This window comes from Schistosoma haematobium, chromosome 3 (genome assembly GCF_000699445.3).
Source record: "Schistosoma haematobium chromosome 3, whole genome shotgun sequence".
Taxonomy (NCBI): domain Eukaryota; kingdom Metazoa; phylum Platyhelminthes; class Trematoda; order Strigeidida; family Schistosomatidae; genus Schistosoma; species Schistosoma haematobium.
In genome coordinates, this window is record NC_067198.1 from 3,375,740 (window position 1) to 3,396,815 (window position 21,076).

Consider the following 21,076-nt stretch of genomic DNA (forward strand, 5'->3'; position numbering starts at 1 on the left):
ACGTTTGATCTCTAGACAACTGAATCGGTATCTAACGGTGTTTCCAAGTTTTCCATGATGGTCTAGCTCCAATTAACTCATGAATTCAACTATTTTAAAAAAGGAGTGTTTTTATAATAATCATATTACATTTATTATTAAAATTGCTCAATGATAATAACTCATATTATACTGTTGATTACTAAAAGAAACATCTAAATTCCGTTAAATAATTAACCGTGGATAAGTAAATGAAATGACAGAAACTATATAGGTTTTTGGCAACTGAATAGTGTATTCAAGTATGAGCCCTCAAATGCCTTGGTACGGCCGAGAGTGGGGAGAGTGCACTCTCCCTCTCCAAATGATCTCACATGGCCACGCGTATATAGCCTCTGCCAGGAAAGTCCTACTCACTGCCTTCTCGTGGCGGGTGTGTTGTTTACGAAATTCAGAGGACGAAAAGCGAAGATACGGCGCTATAACCTGGTTGGTGGACATAGAGAGTCCACATAGGGGAGTTGGAAAACCCTGATTCCAAACCAATGGTGCATATGGGCTCCAGTATCGTGAAAGAAAAAATGCGTATGAAACAATCGTTGGTCACCGGATACTATGGAACTGCATCTCCTTACGTTGCTCCACTGCCTTGTGGATCAGACCTTTAGGTCAAAGGCTCGAGGTGTGGCCCCCTAAGAAAACCATCCGCTTCGGTCTGGGCACCCGAGTAGTATCACAGCCCTCACAAATACCAAATGCGATTTGTGTGGCGCATATGTGTTTGGTGCCTCCTTATACCAATATCTATGTGTTAAAATAAAATAAAAATCATACCATCAAATAGGAAATTAATATTTACAGAAGATCAGTTCAAAAAGTAGTTGTGATTATAAAAGACTGTAATCCGTTTATAGGTCAAATGGAAATTTATAATATGAGGAATATGAATATACATAATCTAGTTATGTATATAATAACAATGTATAAATAGTTCCCAGAAGTTGCCCATAATTTGATCTTCACTGGAATATAACAGATTTGTGTTCATTCGAATTGATCAATCCTCTTTAGTATATGGACTGGTTTAATATTGCGGTCTGATTTTTACTTATATATAAACCAAGTATGTTTAAAATAATTAATTCGTATAATAAGAACAGATGACTGATGTTCTAAACTCAACAGGAAGAGGGTTAGGCAAGAAAAAGGGACCAATTGAAGTTACTAGGTTAGACTACTGCTCATACCATTCAATACATTATAGATTTGATATAGTGTTCAGATGAGCGATCATATCATATGATCTATTAACCGGTCGCACAAATCACAAACACGATCAAAAAAATAAATAACTTTTTTTGCATTATTTACACTTACTGTATGATTGATAAGCATAAATTGTATGTTATCTAATCGTAATAATTTACGCATAGCACTAAAACCAACGGATAATTCTGATAATAAATTTAACGTTCTTTGTAATACTGATTCACAATTACTCCAATATTTTAAATTTGTTAAAATTTTATTAATAAATACATCAAGGATCATCATTTCATCTGATATACCTAATTTATCTGATAAACATTGATAGAACTAGATAAATAGAAAATAAATAAGAATAAGTATATAAATATGAATATCAGAAAGGGTTTTTTTGTGTGGATATTATAGTAATTTCAATAAATGAGATCATAAGTCATCACCATCATGGAAAGCCTAAAAGCACTGGATGACCGTTTCGTCCTATTGTGGGATTCTTCAGCTGTGTACATCCACAATCCCACCTCTTAAGATTCGAAGCTAGAACTTATCAGTCTTGCGTGCGAACGTTTAACTTCTCGACAGTTGAGCAGGCATCCAACGGTGTTAATGATGTTTAACTTTAACTAATCTACGAAACTAAGCGACACATCCACCATTGTTATGCGCTTCTTCCTCTCTAAATGCAAGTTGTTGTTTCAGGACTGGTCTGCGTCAACACATGAACTAAGGATAGAGAGTGAAGTAGTCGAACGTGTCGACAACTTCACTTATCTTGGAAGTCTGATCAGCCCTAATGGGTTGGTATCGGACGAAATCTCAGCACGGATCCGAAAAGCTCGTTTGGCTTATGCCAACTTACGTCGCCTATGGAGAAGGCGAAATATCTGTCTATTAATAAAAGGATGAGTATACTGCGCGGCAGTTCGCTCTGTTTTACTTAACGGCTGCGAATCGTGGCCATTAGGAGTAGAAGATACTCGTAAGCTACTAGTATTTGACCACAGATGCCTTAGAAATATTGCTGGCGTCTGCTGGGATCACTGGGTAAGTAATTGTGAGGTTAGACGCAGGGTATTAGGGAATGATGGTAAATCAGTTGATGAGGTTGTTAATCTTCATCGACTGAGATGGTTGGGCCACGTGTTACGTATGCCTGAACATCCACCGTTGTTATCAGTGAGTTACTATCTCACAACAGACTCGACTAATTTTAAGGAATGAACGTATAAAATAAAGATAAACTTATCATTTAAAGTAGTACAAATCATGAATACAAATGCATTATTATGATCGTGTTAGCACATGTTTTTAACTATAGATTAAGTTTATCCTGCATGTCTGAACTTAGGCGTCTAAAACTACCAAACCAGCTTAGACTGTCATTCAATAATATCTTGTTTTCGTTTGATCATCCTCCAGAATTTCTTTGAACTAATTATTTAAGTCAGCAATGTGTCAAGGTAGTCAGTATATAGGAAATCCATTACTGTTCTAGATGATTCCACCATTCAACTAATATTCATAATTGCAGTCTTTGAACTCAATAATTAACATGAAAGTCGATAGTACATGATAAAAAAGTAAATATATCTTCTTAGAATCATTATAGAAAAATTGCCAGTTTACAAACATGATCAAGTTAGTATGTAATTAGTCTTTAAAATGTTAAACTGCAAGAGTCTGTTGCAGAACGTGACCTCGAGAATTTCAGACAGAATGAAGAGTTTCAGTACAGAGAAAACACAGCGTCTGTAGAACACTTAGAGATCAGATTAGAAGGCAGAAAACATTAGAAGGTACAAATGAACGATTGAAGGCTATGTAAATACATTCCTTTTACCCATTGCTTACTTTTACAATAGTATTTATCTAAATTAGATTGCGCAGTTCAGGTCTATGAACTAATGGATGAAAATTGAATGACTAAATTATTACACCAGAGTTTACAGAAATAAATACTGTTTTTTTTATCCTATGAAGTTGAAGAAAACGTACCGTATATTTATGGAAAACAGACAATGAGAACAAATTGCCAGTTATTTAGCTAAACCACTTTACCATTTAGGAAGCTATAGGAATGAGCACAAAATTTTTAGTAATAACATGTACCATTCTAAAAAGTAATATCAAAATTATGTAGAAATATTTATATAAAGTAGTAATGTGAAATGTACCTATAGAAGCCTAGAAATATAGGTGATTCAATATACAGGTTAATGGGTAAGTATGCATATCTGTAAGTGAAAAATAGTGTATACATAGGCAAATCTTACCTTAGACAATCTGCCAACATTTTCACCAACATACACTCGTCGAAGTTGTTCAAAGAAACTTAATACAGCTAACTCTAATCGTATCATACTTGGTGATTGAGTTGTTAGCAAAGTATTAGTGCAATTCGATACTGTTGATGAAGTATTTGATGTGATAAAATTTGTTATTAAACGAGTTAATTGTATTACACGACAGACTAATTCACCATCACATTCATCTGCATTGGCATAATTTACACGACCACCGATTAATGCACCTTTTATGTTTATTTCATAGAGTTAAAATAGAATGAGAAATGAAATGTTAGTAATATGAAGATATGAAAAAGGATAGAAGTAACAAAAAAAAAACTCGAAATGATATACATATATGTACTTACCAACCATATAAACAAGCCATGCCAGACGATGTTCTTCTAAGCGTAAAACTTGTTCCAGATGAGAATCATTTACGGATAAATTGTTAGAAGTGAGAATATTGAAAGCTTTTTCTAAACTACTGGCATATTCATCAAATAACAGAATAATAGTATTGCAAGTTTTACCATATACACAACGTCCAATAGTTCCAAACTGTAAATGTGAAAAAGTAGAAAATATTAAAAAAAATTTAATAAAGGGGAATCAAACACACACAAAAAAAATAAAATATCAACTTACCTATGAAACTGTATATCAGTTGATATTCGTTTCTTGAGTCAAAGAATACTAAGTTTTGACTAGAACAATAACTTTGGATGTGAGGTAGTTACCCACCGAAGACAACAGATGGTCGCTTAATATCGTGGATTGATGGTAGTTAGACATTAAAATTATTGGATGCTGGTTCAGTGATTTAGAAATTAAGCGTTCGCGTACGAGATTGAAGGTTTTGAGCCCGAATCCAGCGTACAGAATTGTGGGTGGGCACTGCTGAAGAGTTCTATACTATGACAAAACGTCCATCCAGTGATTCCGGGTTTTAATGGTGTTCTGACATTAATCAACTCATAATCTTAGTTAAAGCTCATCAATCTCCACAAACTTATACTAATAATTTCGAAAAAAAATCTGAACAGAAGATTATCCCTGACTCACAAAGTAACCAGAGAAAACACTCTGAAATCGATATGAATAATTAAGGCAGTGTCAGACTGGAGTTGGATTTTTATATTACTGAAATACTACTATTCTTTAAATTGGAGTAACTGGGTAAACAGAACTCATCATAAGAAAGTACAGTACGTCAAGAGTAAATCCATATGATTGATGTTTAAACAATGAAAAAAAAGCCAAACGATCAATTGAATTTATTGTAACACATACAACCTTATGTGTTCAGTTGGTAAATGAAATTAAAAAGAGAAGTGAATAGTCCTAAGAACGATTCAACGATTTGTCTAATACCAATACAAGAATTCTAGATTTTCATATGACTTAAAATGATTGTTAGAAGTCACTGATGGTTGACACAGTGATGTAAAGCATACTTGATATAACGGTACACACGCGTTGAGTATCTCAAATCATTAATTTAATATTATACACTCAACATGTTTCTCGTCCATTCTTAGCGAAATTATCTATAAACTTTCTATTATGGACAAGAAGATACCGTGAGTGTTGAATTTTATCGACAGTCAGTTAGTAAATCCAAAAACATATAGGGACCAACCCAAGATGCGATACCATATCAATGCAGGAATATGTCTGAGTTAGAGACCCAGTAATAGTAACAGTGGAAGCAGAATATATAAGATATAAGAGAAATAATTTGGGAAAATAATGAATCATGGTACAAAAAACAAATTCTAGAATAATTAGGATTTAAGAGAAGAAAGGGTAAATGAGTCTGCGCACTGCGATTTATCCACTAGTCTCCAAGAAACGATTATGATAATCTTGCATACCTCAAATACGTAGTATACATCTACATACACAATTTAGTTCAACAGTCAGTAAATTAATAAATGGATACAATCTTTTAGTTGGACAGTTTTTAGCATTTCTCCAATCTACTTCTACACGTACTATCACAGGACATCAAAATAGATGATAATCGAGCATGCGTAATATATGTGCCCTCAGTCGATGAAGATTAACAGCCTCATTAAACATTTTGTCATCCTCACCTATTGCCTTGTGTCTAACCACAGCATTGTTTATTGTGTCATACAATACACTGGAAATGCTTGATCAACGACAATAACTAGTACTAGGTGATGTGGTCTGTTTGGTTGGTATATAAACCCAGTATCTTTGAAATAAATGATTCATATCGCAGACGCTGGGATTGGTGTTCTGAACTCAACAGGCAGGGTTAGGCGGAAAGTAGGACCGATAAGGGCTCTAGACTGTTCATATGGGTTTTATGAGTCGTTGATCCGGTTGATAATACAGTTTTCGAATTGGCGGTATCATTAGGTTATATATATTAATAGGACGCAGGGTACAAGTTATAACATTTGGCGAGGGCACAAAACCGAAAGTTATAACACTTCGATTGAAGCTAGAGCACCATAGAAAATCTGGAAGCACTGGGCGGCCGTTTCATCCAAGTATGGGACTTCTTAGCAGTGCGCATTCACGATCCCGCCCTCCCGCGAGACTCGAACCCAGGACATATCAGTCTCACGCACGAATGCTTAAGCTTTATATCACTGAGCCGGCATCAAACGGTGTTAATGTTTAACGTCAACCAATCCAAGTTAAAGTTTTAAATAAAGATGAAACAGCTATCAAGTTGTTATAACTTGTGATCGCCGATTAGAGAGCAATGGATTATCGATCGGACCAAGGACGCGTAAAACACGTGCGAGAAGCCTAGAGTTCTGAGTGGTCCTGCTCTCCACCTAGCCCAGCCAGCTATGTCCAGAACAACAATCTGAGGCCTTGCGATATGAATCATCATATTTCAAACATACTGAGTTTATATACCAACCAGACAGACCACAATGTACCAATAAAATATGAAACAACATTTGTACAAGAATTAGCCAGATGTGGCTGTGAATGAGGGAGGTAATAATTAATATACTGGGTATAACTCAAGAATGGTAAAACGTATAATAATAGTTTATGAGTCAAAATAAAGCTGATAATAAGAGTAACATGAATATGAATAGTTTAGTTACTCATCAATTATACGATAAGTATATACCTTTAGTATTGGTCCATAAAAAGGATCCCAAAAGTTATCATTCATTATGTTTATTGGGACCTAATACAAGTTACACCTACTTTTTAATTCATATGAATCTAATTTTAATGAAAATAACACAAACTAAGATACTGAACTCCGTTGGCCGGACACTATTAGCAATAACCAACTGTGGGAGAGAACAAACCAGATCCCAGCGGAGGAAGAAGCGCTGGAAGTGGATAGGACACACATTGAGGAAAGCATCCAACTGCGTTACAAGGCAAGCCCTCACATGGGATCCTGAAGGCCAAAGGAAAAGAATAAGACCAAAGAACACATTACGCCGGGAAATGGAGATAGACATGACAGAAATGAACAAGAATTGGATGGAACTAGAAAAGAAGGCCCAGGACAGAGTAGGTTGGAGAATGCTGGTCGATGACCTATGCTCCATTAGGAGTAACAGGTGTAAGTAAAAGTAAGTAAGATACTGAACACTTACTTGATCTAATTGTTGTGAAAGTGTAATCCAATCATCAAGTAAACATTCATTATTTATAGATAATGAATCATTGACTAATTTAGAATTATTAGTAATTATAGAATTACAAGTATTATTATTATTATAATTATGATTATGATGATTATCATTATGTAATGTATCATTTGTTGTAGAATTATTGAATGATTTTGATAAATTAATAAATTCTTTTGATTTCTTTTCAGAACGTATAGATTCACGAGTAATATGTATAGTAGTATGATTCATATAATTTGGTATAGAATTTAAACGTGTTTGAATATAGGCATTAATTATTTGTGGTGTAAATGTATCTAACATATGTGTATCAGATGAATGAACATATGGAATACTAGCAACTAAACGTTGCCATAATGTTAATAAATAATGTAAACTATTTTGATTAGATTCATCTGTAGATGCCTATAAATTAAATAAATTAGAATAATTAAAAATGAATTATTTATTTATTATTGAATTAAAATAAACATTTAACTAGTGACTAACTTCAAGAGGGCATTTCCTAAAGTTCTAGTGAGAACCCGTTACCAATGGAGTTCAATCAGGTCTATTGTGAGATATCAACTCACTGAACACAATAGTGTGCGGTGGTGAAATTTCGTGGATTGATTGGAGTTAGACATTAACACCGTTGGATGCCGACTGGCCTACTCAGTGGTCTAAAGGTTAAGCATTCGTACGCAAGATTGTTAGGTCCTGGGTTTGAATCTCGCGGGGGCGGGCGGGATCGTGGATGCGCACTGCTGAGGAGTCCTATACTAGGACAAAATAGTCATCCAGTGCTTCCAGGTTTTCTATAGTGATCTAGCTTCGATTGACTTATTACCTCAACGATTGAAATTTCTAAAAAAAATCTCCACAAAACCCCTTCTGATAATTATTTATTTATTATTGGATTGAAATAAGCGTTTAACGGAGAGACTATAATTGATGGACGACCCAATTAGGTATAAAATAAAAGGTCTCGAATTTTGGCGTGAAATTCATTCATCTATTTGTATGAATAGAGTTTTGTGATTGTAGCTGATGTTACTTGATGATGAAAAAAAAACCGTAAATCCAATTCCTTACACAGGTTTATAACACTCATTTGGTCCTGGTTATTAGGTGGACAATTTCAAGGTCAGTCTAGCGTCGCTCAAAGGTCCTCCATAAATTATAGTCTCACTCTTTTAACTTAAACTTACCTTGTCTGTTGTATAAAAGAATGAGTTTAGTTAGGATTACAAATCTTGTGTAGAATGATGTTATTTTGAATTAAAATAAGAATATTGAAAGTCATTAATTTGCTTCAACTGATGCAAAACTTGAATGATTGAAGTTATTGATACCATTCAACGTCGAATATTCTTCGATTTTTAGTTCCATTATTTAATCGACTGTAGTTTTATTATTGATACTTCTTTTTTTTTAAAAAAAAACATTTTTCTTATTTGGAAAGACGGATGATATAGAATAATAGGATTGTGAGGAAACAAAACTAGATAGAAACGGTAGGTAGGTAAGTCAAATTTAAGTATTTTATTTTTGAAAGAATGATTAGTAAGGATTTATTAAAAATCAAAGTTTCTGATACAAATCACTGAATGAACCACTATACTTATTTGGATGGAAAAAAAACAGACAAAAATAACGTAATGTGGTCCATACTACTTATGCTGACACATAAGTAGTATGTTGCATCAAACGGAAATGCAATGCTTGTTAAAAGAGGATTGAATTGAAGAAAACAGAAAGCAGTTGGAGTAATAATAGGATTGGAAGAATCATGAAGTATATACAGGACAACTGATGAAAGGTGTATAAATGATGTATTTAATGTAGGGTTTTCATGTTTTACCAAGCCACTTTTTTTAATTTTGCAGTACACAATAAATTGGTTTACTTCATCTAAGTTCTCGTTCACTACAATAAGACATTGAACAGTTGTATAATTGTTTTATATATATATATATATATATATATATATATATATATATATATATATATATATATATATATATATATAAACGTCGTTGAATGGCGAATAACAATAGAAAGGTGTAAATGAATGGAAATAGTGAAGTAGACAGTGGAAAGGCAAAAGAAAATAAAAAAAGCAAGCAACTAAAATACCAAGAGAAATAAACCCGGAAGTTTATTTATCAAAGCCTGTGTCATTCAGAAGTAAGTTTAAGTTGCTGTTTGTTGTAATCTCTTTTATTACAACCCAGTTACTCTTCATTGCTTAGTATTTTTAGTACATTATGCTTCACTCGGCTAGTCCCTAAATGAGAACACAGTTGAATCGGAAGGTAAGTGTATTCCAAATAAATAGGAGTAAGATTCCGAATGAGAAAAATGTCAGTATACTCATAATTCTATAGTTTTCACCAATTATCCGCTAACGCTGATTGTCTAAAAAATGGTTAATCAACGTGATCCAATATAATCTTGCACAGAACATACTTTGATCCAATCTATATCCCGCTAACACTATCCTAGTTGTCAATAATCATGATGATGCGGAATAGATTTTGATAGATGAAGAATGCAGTTGTTGTTTCCATTTGAAACCGGTATTACGATCATTTTGAGATAGCAATCAAGATTTATTCATGCTTCCTTCATTTTCTACTATTAAATGGTTATCTATACATACTCTAGAAACATCAAATCTACTTCGTTTTTATATTCAATTGGAGTATGAAATAACTATAGTTCCATAAAACAGAAATGCTCGAAAGTATAACTATGTGGACTACTATAGTAATGCAAGAACGTAAGGGAAGAAGTGGCATTTTTAAAGGCTCAATTATATTGGTAAACGATTGCACTAATAAGTTTCCAGAGGAAGATTATAAGAAAAGAGTTATTAGCAAACCATATGAAAACTGGATTCTGATTGATGACTTTTGATTCAGAATACACGCCTCTGTTATTTCTCCAACGATCAAAAAGTCTTCAACCATCATCTATATGATTGTTTTTTATACAAAGTTTAAAAAAGTTAATTTTTCATTTAACACTACAATACCTGCCGATAGTTCTGTCACAAGGATTCATTTCCGCTTGGATCTCAAGTACAATCAAAAGTAAACGAAAGATATCGGTTCCTCTGACGTTCATTTTTTTTACTCATTTGGATATGTTCAAAGAATAGAGGAAGAATGATTGCTTGTTCAAGAAGAGCAGGGAACAAGGCATATTCGTCCCCATACTGGAAATGTTAGAAGAAAATTACGCGTCCATACAAAATCGATTTGTGTTTAAAGGGTATTGCTCAAAAGTAATTTTAAGACAGAACCATCAATGCTCTCATATGGTCACGTACATACAACTACTGCCAGGGAAGTCCTACTTACTGCCTTCTCGTGGCAGGAGTGTTGTTCAAGAAATTGACAGGAAGAAAAGCAAATGTCCGGCGCTTTAAGAGGGTTGATGGATGCGGAGGATCCATCTATGGGAATTGGAAAACGCTGATTCTAAACCAATGGTGCACATGAGCTCCAGGATCTTGTGACAAAGCAAATGGCTTATAAAGTAATTATCTGTCACTGACTACCATGGGAATGTATCTCCTAATGTTGCTCCACTGTCTTGTGGATTAGACCTTTAAGTAAAAAGACTCAGAGTGTGGCCCCGTAAGAAAACCACCTGTTTCGGTTTGGAGGACCGAGAAGTATCACAGCTGTCACACAAACCAAATGATTTGTGTGGCGTATATGTATTCGGTGCCTCTATGTACCAAAGTTGATGTGGTTAAATAAATAAAGAAATAAAAGGTACAAAGTAAAGGGAGAGAGAGAAAAATGTCTTCACAATTTATCAACTTACTTTTAAACTATTCACAGTGAATATAGTTAGTAATTCAATAAATGAAGAATAATCATCAAGTGTAATTAATTCATTTAATTGATAATTACATTTAAGTCTAGAAAGAAGAAGACAAAATTCATGATAAGCTTCTGGATTATTGATTAAATTACAATCTTGATTGTTCATACTATTGTTATGATTATTATTAGTAGTAGTAGTAGTAATAGTATTAGAAAGTGTATTATGCGGAGAACCAATAACAGTAGTATTAGTTGTTGCTGTTGATGATGATGGTGTTATATTACTAACAGATAACAATATATCACGACAACCAGATACAATTTGTGAAAGAAATATTGATCTTTCAGCATTTGTAAATAATGAACGACGTATACTTGCTATTTGAACTAAACAAGAAAGTGCCTAAGTAAATAAAAATAAACAAATTATCAATAAATTAGTATAATTTCATGAAAATATAATTAAAATCTAATTAAAAAAATATTTATCAGAAAAGGGTTTTGTGGAGATTTTTAGAAATTTCAATAGTTGAAATCATGAAAAAACTCATCTTCTCACTAGTGACTGACTTCAAGAGGGCATTTCCTAAAGTTCTAGTGAGAACCCGTTACCAATGGAGTTCAATCAGGTCTATTGTGAGATATCAACTCACTGAGCACAATAGTGTGCGGTGGTGAAATTTCGTGGATTGATTGGAGTTAGACATTAACACCGTTGGATGCCGGCCGGCCTACTCAGTGGTCTAAAGGTTAAGCATTCGTACGCAAGATTGTTAGGTCCTGGGTTTGAATCTCGCGGGGGCGGGCGGGATCGTGGATGCGCACTGCTGAGGAGTCCTATACTAGGACAAAATAGTCATCCAGTGCTTCCAGGTTTTCTATGATGGTCTAGCTTCAATTGACTCGTGATTTCAATGATTGAAATTTTTTTGTTTATTTTTAGTATTACTAATTAATTAAATTGAATTACATATGAACTTGTATGAACTTTGGAAGAAAGAACATTTTTGTAGAGTTACACATTGCCGCAATGGATGACTATTTACAAATCTTTTTGTTTTTATTGATCCCTGATAAAGTAACGTGATCTTGAGTTTAAATGGAACATTGATGTTTTAATAATTATATTAATGAAAGTGACTTATTAGTTTAATTTATAATAAGAAATGTTACGAAATTAATTAAACAATGTATAACAACAACAACAACAACAACTACTACTACTACTACTACACACATACACACAAATTAACATTCAATGAAGTAATTGATTCAAAATGTGTTAGAAAGTCTAGTATGAAGCCATCGCATTGTACGTAATGGTACTTTTACTCCCAAATAGTACAGACGAGAATAGAGATATAAATAAAAATAATATATTTGTAATATCCCAATGAGTAGAAAATTGGATTTTTCTGACGTTTCGTGGCTTAGTGTAAGTCACTTCTTCAGAGAATAAATAACCAAATTAAATTAATCCAAGTTTAAATAGTACAACGGAACAATGCAAGAATAATATTTGATCAATCAAAAACAGGTCTGAACAAGTTGATGTATGTCATTTCTGTCAAGGTGATTCATAAGTGATAAGTATGTAAATTTGTGTATGTATGTATGTGTGCATTGTTTAGGAAAGAAAACTGTGTGACCTATATGGTAAGAAAGGATAGAGTAATGTCTCACGGTTTTATGGCTTACCAAAAATTCATAAACCAGATATTCCTTTAAGACCAATAGTAGACTTCACAAACACCCCAACATATGCACTATCGAAATATTTAAGCAATATATTAAAACCATTACAACTCAACTTACATAATATAATTAAAGACACATATGACTTTAAATCAAAATTATCCGGATTAATCATCGAGAAGAATGAAATCATGGTAAGCTTTGATGTCGTTTCTTTATACACAAGTGTTCCCATTGATAAATGCTTAGAATTCATTAGTGGTTTACTTGAGAACGACAATACTCTTCCTGACAGATGTCCGTTAAGCATCAGTCTAATCATGAAATCCTTAAAACTTTGCTTAAATTCAACGCTATTTACTTTTAACGGTATGTTATTCAAACAAACTAACGGTGTAGCGATGGGATCCCCCGTGTCCCCGATTGTAGCCAACCTTTTTATGGCATACATAGAATCAAATATCTTCGCCCACAACATTATACCACGAATTTGGCTTAGATATGTAGATGATACATTTGTTGTTATAAAAAAGACTCATCTACGATCTTTTTCAAAACGAATAAATACACTTTCTTCGCACATCAAATTCACGAATGAAAATGAAAATGTACATGGTGAGCTACCATTCTTGGATTGCTTAGTAAAAAGAAGTCCAAATGGAAGTCTAAACCTATCCATTTACCGAAAGCCGACGCATTCAAATCGTTATATTGACTTCCATTCAGCACATCCTTTCAGTGCTAAGATCTCGCTAGCCTTAAATCTTTTTAGAAGAGCTAACAAGATCATCACATCAGAGGAAGACAAACAAAAAGAACAAATGAATATAATTAGCATCTTACAATTTAATAATTTTCCTATGAAGATTATTAGAAGCATATTAAAACAACACAGTTTATTACATTATAATAATGATTCAAATGAAATGCCTTGGACTGGCACTGTAGTCCTACCATACCGTCATGGCACAACAGAAGAAATTCAAAGAATCTTAAAACATCACAGAATTAAAGTGTATTACAAAACAACGAACACACTACGTAATACTTTAGTTCGCCTGAAAGAAAAAATCCCTTTCATGTCCACACAGAACTGCGTCTACAAATTAGGTTGTATCGATTGTGATGCCTATTATATTGGAGAGTCATCCCGCGAAATCATGACTAGAGCCAAAGAACATATTAGGTACACAAAGAAACCTCCGAACAATCCCGTAGAATTGAACCAACTTCAAATTAAATCGGCAATAGCAGTTCATGCCATTTTCAACAACCACCAAATCGATTTTAAAAATATCAAAATATTGCAAAAAGGCTTTTCCAACTACAAAGAAAGGAGGGTAGCTGAGGCGTTCCATATAATGCTTAATCCTACTTCTCTCAATAGAAAGGAAGGTCTTACCATACATCCTACTTGGACCATCTATCCTAACCATTCAGTCTGATCGTATTTACAATTTCACACTATCATATTACAAATTTAAACTCTATCCTTTCTTACCATATAGGTCACACAGTTTTCTTTCCTAAACAATGCACACATACATACATACACAAATTTACATACTTATCACTTATGAATCACCTTGACAGAAATGACATACATCAACTTGTTCAGACCTGTTTTTGATTGATCAAATATTATTCTTGCATTGTTCCGTTGTACTATTTAAACTTGGATTAATTTAATTTGGTTATTTATTCTCTGAAGAAGTGACTTACACTAAGCCACGAAACGTCAGAAAAATCCAATTTTCTACTCATTGGGATATTACAAATATATTATTTTTATTTATAACAATCAACCCAATGCTCAATTTATTCGAAATTATCAAATCAAACCTTGGTAATGACACCTAGAGAATAGAGATAGTCATTTATCCCTCTCCAAATGCTCTCATATAGCCACGTGCATAAAACTACTGCCAGGGAAGTCCTACTTACTGCCTATCCCAAGCTTGGGATAGGCATTAACTATGGGGGAGCTACAGGTGGAGTTGGGCTTTGTCCCAGCCCTCACACAAATCGAATGATTTATGTGATGCCTCCTTGTACCAATGTTCATTTGTTTAAATAATAATATAATAACGTAATGGGTAGTGTTATCATTAGATAAGAATTTTATTGGTTTTTTTCTGGAAGTCCCATCTACTGGTTTCATGTAATGAAAATAATCCTAAATAAAGGATAAGGTAAAAGTAAATGTTAGATATATATATATAACTTGAATTTACAGGTATGTAGATCTTATGTGGAAGGTAAGAAAACTTAAATATGTACAGAAGTGTTCTGAAATTTCGCAAAAACACTAATATGTCAACCATATTTCGTTAACAGAAAAATCACTTAGTTTGATATATTCTACACTCAAATTATAACAAACTGAAATAAAGGACTAACACAGGCCATCAAGCCTCCTGTCCTTTCCAAACTCAAACTGAAAGAATGAAACAGTATTTTAATACAAAAATGAACTTAATATATGTTATGACAAGATTGTTTAATCTGTTTATTTCAGTTGAATAGTTTTAAATGGAACTATGTAGTAGTGGGTTAATGATTGAAGAATTTCATATTTAACTAGTAGATCACAAGCTCGAATCCTGTGTCAGCTACATTAGTTTTGGTCACCTAATAGATTTTATACAAAAAGTATGATTCAAAGACGAGTACATGTATCGATATTTGACAAAAGAGTCACATAATTTGACTTGAGGGCAAGCTAGTTACTCTTGATATTTGAAACTTAATTTGCATGAGAAAAGATATCCTCTTCCAATAACTTCTATTAACATCCATTCACGAGGTAGCATTTAGGCACTTAAATTTGTTTGTAAAACGTACACTCATATCAAAATCGAATATCCATGGAATAAATCTACATAGAATTGTTATTCTTTATCAAGTGTTATTCAAGGTTTTGGTTATGTTTTGGGATATCAAATACAACCTGAACCTAACATATATTAGTTAAAAAAACGCCCTACAGTGCTCCAAATAAGACTCCAAACGAAGTTAGATTCAAGGACAACTGTCAGTCTACCTTTGAAGGGTAGAGGACTTAATGGTTGAAACAATTGTTAATCAACCTATGGCTTACAGTTTCGGAACGCCCTCGAACTATTTCAGTGTTGATATCCAGGTAACATTGTTAACGCTTACACAACTGAAATGTGGCTAGGAGCCGCGTAGATCAACATGCACTCAGTAAATATTTTTTGGAATTATTTTTTAGGAATGATTCACTCCACAAAAAACCTAGGTTACGCCTATTATATCACGATTATAATTATTACTGACAAGACTACACCTTATTTTTAAGCTAGATTTCAGTTTGGCAATCAAGGGGTGAGTATGATACACAGCAGTTCCTTGTGTATCGCATTAAGGCCGTGGAACATGGCCTATGAATGTAAGAGATATGCACACGCTGGCAGGATTCAATTAATGGTGACTTAGAGCACTACTCACGAACAGAACAAACATCAAGTCAGTAAAGTGAAGGTTACGCGTAGGATATCAGATAAGGATGCCCAATGGATTGATGAGATCATAAGCATTTGCCGATTGATGTGATTAAGGCATCAGTTATTTTTACATAACTACCATCTATTCTAACGTCCATTCCTATCTGAAATGAGAATGATTGAGAGAAGTTAGGGATAAAAAGATTGCTGAAATCATTAACTACTATTCAAAGCCATATTGATAAGATACCATCCTTGTTAAAGCAAGCATAATAACGCTAATTAATAGTTGGACATTATCAAACAGTAGCACTCATTTATACTATTCGTTTAAATACTAAGTACAGCGTAAATTCCAACCGCTCATACTTCGATTTCATTTGATTCTTTTGAATTGCATTTTATTTTTAGATTTGCATTAAAATTGATATTATTTCCACTCCATTGTTACTCATTATGCTAATTTTCTCTCTCACCATGTCCATATTACATGTGAACTCATACGCAATTGTACCAGATGGTATAATACAAAAAGCACTGATAACGTGAAAACCAATTACAAATTAGTATCAGTATGGGGATTTGTGAAGATTGTAGTATTTCAACAGTTGAATTCCTCATACTGATATCAATCATATGCTCACTAGTGACTAGCTTTAAGATGGATTCCTTGGAATTTTAATAAGCCGTGACCAATGGAGTGCAATCCATGTCGCGTGGAGATAGCTATTCACCTCAGACAATGGATGAAGGGTTGCGCAAAACCATGAATCGATTGAAGTTAGACATTAACACCGTTGAATACTGGTTAACTGTACTGGAGGTTAAGCGTTCACACGCGAAACCGAAGGTCATGGGTTTTAGTTCCACATGAAGGATAGTGGATGCTCACTCACGACAAACCCCATACTAAGATGAAACGGCCATCCAGTTCACACAGGTTTTCAATGAAAAGCTTGAGAATCACAATTAGTTAATTAATTAAAACAAAAACAAATAAAAATTGGACAGAGAAAAAAAAGATATTAAGAAACCAACTATTTGTTATCAAATAAATCACTCACGAGAACAGATAAATCAGGTGATAAATTTTTATATAATCGAAAAAATAATGGTACAGTCTCTGAATCAAGAAAAATTTGTCGCCAACTTGTTGGAATCTGTACAACAACTAAATCATCCATACCATTTGAAGATACATCACATACTGTACTATTAACACTACCAGATGTTCCAATAAAATCATATGAAAGACAAGAATAAACTAATTGTAAACTTTGAGAAAATAATCCATGCTATAAGAAAAATAGAAAAGAGAAAAAAAAACAATTGAAACAATCATAACAACATTACTGTTGGTGTGAACATTTAAGTGTTGTTAAGGTAATAAAAAAGGTGAAAATCATTCAATTGAGAGAGTTAAATATCTATTTAATTTATTAGTGGAAAGCTTTTCATTTATATGCCCCCAAATGCCCTCGTACGACCGAGAGTGGGGAGAGTTCACTCTCCCTCTCCAAATGCTCTCATATGGCCACGCGTATAAAGCCTCCACCAGGGAAGTCCTACTCACTGCCTTCTTGCACCACGGGTGTTGTTTACGAAATTGAGAGGACGAAAAGCAGATATACGGTGCTTTAACCGGATTGGTGGACACGGAGAGTCCACCTAGACAAGTTGGAAAACCCGGATTACAAACCGATGGTGCACATGGGCTGGCTCCACTATCCTGAAGGAACAAATGGCATATGAACCAATCGCTGGTCACCGGTTACCATGGAAATGCATCTCCCTACGATGCTCCACTGCCTTGTGGATCAGACCTTCAGGTCGAAGACTCCGAGTATGGCACCCTAAGAAAACCACCTGCCTCGGTTTGGGCACCAGGCCAGTATCACAGCCCTTGCACAAATCAAATGAGATTTGTGTGGCGCATATGTATCTGGTGTCCTCTGGAATATAGTTGTTTCCTGGCGTCAAAGGTCTAACTTCTATATCTTAAGAACTACATAAAGAAAGGTCATTCGTGACTTGTCTAAAGCATTTGCACTTTGTACTACACACCTATAGTCCTAGGTCACCAAGTTCACCCTCAACCAAACATTCTTTCAAAATTCATCCAAAACAAGTTTCCTTCTATGGTGTGAGGAACAACCAGGAAGAAACGATTATCTTCATACTTCAAGTAGCTTTCAAAACGACTTTGTTCATAGTGCAACCTCGTCTTCATTTATCAATATTTATTCCATTTCCATTATCAAACCTCATCTTCCATCTTTGAATTCTTCAACTTGTGTTACCAGTGATAACGACTGACGTCCACAGAATGCTGTAACAGATGTTTTGAAATCGCACTTCAAACTACATGTTTGGGCTATCAACAACCGAGCCCTGTGTTTATTCAGATAACAGTCTCCACAAACTAAGACCCTTGATTCTCATGCCATCAATGTACGCCAGCCAACTAAAAGATTGCATCCACTGATGAATTTACTGACTGCTGAGTCAGCTATAACGTAGGACCAGGCACATATTTGCATTGGTCCAAGTTGCCACACCTTATTAACACAACAACATAAACACCAAATCCATAGAAGTAGTTAACTCAATGGTAGTAAGATATAAAACAAACATTGTGTATAAGGATATAGTACATGGAGAAAGAATTAGTTGGTAGAAAGAAAGATATGAAGTGATTTTAGTCTCATGGTTTAAGGGAAGATAGGGAGTGTATACACACCTACGCCATTGTGATCGATTCTGAGCCATGTCACACAGAGTCTACAACCGTTAGTTACGATAGACACGTGAACTCCAACCAAGTAGTCTGCATCTCCCAACATGGCTCAGACTGGAAGTTAGTGACTTCAATGACTGATGCCACGTTTTGGTTTGGCCTCTCCTAACTTTCTTCCATTGTTGAAATGAATCATGTTAGGTGTAGACTATATGGTTGAGGTCCGCAAGATTATCGCAGCAGCTAGTTGGAATGGCGTTTGAATCGAACGGTACCGGGTTCAAGTCCCAGAGTAAACATCAACTCTGAGATACAGATACATCCAGCTAACGAATCCCAAATAGGATGAGGTGTCGCGCATCCTGGATTCCACTGCTAGCCACTATTCATCATTGCTTATTTGGATGGAATGTTTGTAATTATTATCCAGATAGTACTTCATATTGTAAAACTTTAAACTTCATTTAACAAAATAAAGATAATACGTATTTATTTTTAAAGCTTTACCTAAGTGAATTTAAACTTCACCCCATTGTACACGCAAGTGGCTATCAGGACTCAGTAACTAAGTGGATAACGCGATAGCGTTTGAATCGAACGGTACCGGGTTCAAGTCCCAGAGTAAACATCAACTCTGAGATGCAGGTACATCCAGCTAACGAATCCCAAATAGGATGAAGTGTCGCGCATCCTGGATTCCACTGCTAGCAACTATACATCACCTGCTTCAGTTTGGGCACCCGGGCAGTATCCCAGTCGTCACACAAATCGAATGATTTATGTGGCCCATATCTATTTGTACCAATGTTTATGTGTTTAAATAAAAATAAATAAATAAATACTTTTTCATCAGCTTAAATAAAGTCCATGTATTCAAAGGAAATTAAAAAATATAATAAAACAATTTACTTACTTGTTCAGGATTATTCAAATCTAAAGAAGTTAAATTTTGATCAGCATCTCGTAGTAAGTTCAAACTAAGTCGAAATATAGGCAAAAGTAGTAGATCACGAAATGATGAAGATCTTTTACGTTGTAAGAAAATTGCACGAGTAACATCACACTAAATATAATAATTATTAAAAATAAATGAATTAAAATTTAGCATATGAATAGTATAAAACACTTTAGAAAATAGTTATTACATAACATTTATTAAGTGATTGTGTAAGTTTGTTTCGATGTTAAGGAAGTAAGATTAAATAACAAATCTGTATTAACTTGATAAATCGTGAATTGAAAATCTATCTTAATTTGCTTTACTTAATCTTCATCTCCTGATGATTATGTGTGACCTGAAACCTAGTATAAGAGCATACACTTATTAACTAAGTCAGATAATTTCTGTTGAGATTCATGATATGAAGATAGTTTCTATTCATTTGAACTCATTTAATTGTTGATAACCTCGAGTGTTGTTAGAGGTATGAGGACGGCGGTTATCACTTCCCGCTTGCCCACACTGTAGAAGGGTTTTTCTAGAGGTACCTGAAAAGGATATTGGATTGAAGATCATCTTAGTGACCTGAGAGCGTGACCGCAGTGCTCAAGGGACAACTGCTTGAGGTTGGTCACACACGATCTTTCTGTGAGTAATTTTAGTGTTAGCTCCGTACTTGTTGAGACTTTACCACCGGAGACGTATATCTGTGAGATAAGGCGAGGTGTGCATTTTTAGGGTCGACCCTTTCTAACCCCACCCCTTCTTGTGTGAAGGCAGCATCGCTGTCATGCTGGTTATCTGAAGGAAACACCTTACTGTCGTCACAGCTCCGTACAGTAAGCAGTACGTCTTCGCCTTCAGACCTTGGGTTTGTTACTTTTAGTCTTACCGCACTTCAACCGACCTGTCTGTTATGGTAGGACCTTGGGGAATGGTCGTTCCAACCAGTATAGCTCGACCGGTTCACCACGATAGGCAAGCCTGACCACCACCCCAAGATAGCAACAACGTTCGGGTTATTTACAACCACTACATGTCTATTTCATTATGATATTATAAGATGAGATTAAGTAGATAAACTAGAAAACTAGCGAATGGGAATTCGCATAGAAATGATTAAAATAACTGCAAAGGTGCTAAGTATCTTAACTTCACAACAAAATGAGTTTGAAGCAACACGTTTATAATTTGTCAGAACTTTAGGGTAGAAAGCACAAAACTTTCAAATTGAATTTA

General features: G+C 34.5%; 1 protein-coding gene across 2 annotated transcripts in view; it reads right to left on the reverse strand.

Moving 5' to 3' along the window:
- The window catches only part of XPO7_1 (Exportin 7), a 72,364-nt gene that overhangs the window by 31,122 nt on the left and 20,166 nt on the right, over positions 1–21,076 (reverse strand). For both annotated transcript variants that reach the window (XM_051212786.1, XM_051212787.1), the window contains 7 exons: positions 19,811–19,960; positions 17,225–17,455; positions 10,997–11,401; positions 7,142–7,582; positions 3,899–4,091; positions 3,519–3,775; positions 1,357–1,575 (listed from right to left, as the gene is read on the reverse strand). In XM_051212786.1, coding sequence (XP_051068700.1) covers positions 1,357–1,575; positions 3,519–3,775; positions 3,899–4,091; positions 7,142–7,582; positions 10,997–11,401; positions 17,225–17,455; positions 19,811–19,960 — 1,896 coding nt within the window. The remainder of the gene's footprint in view (positions 1–1,356; positions 1,576–3,518; positions 3,776–3,898; positions 4,092–7,141; positions 7,583–10,996; positions 11,402–17,224; positions 17,456–19,810; positions 19,961–21,076) is intronic.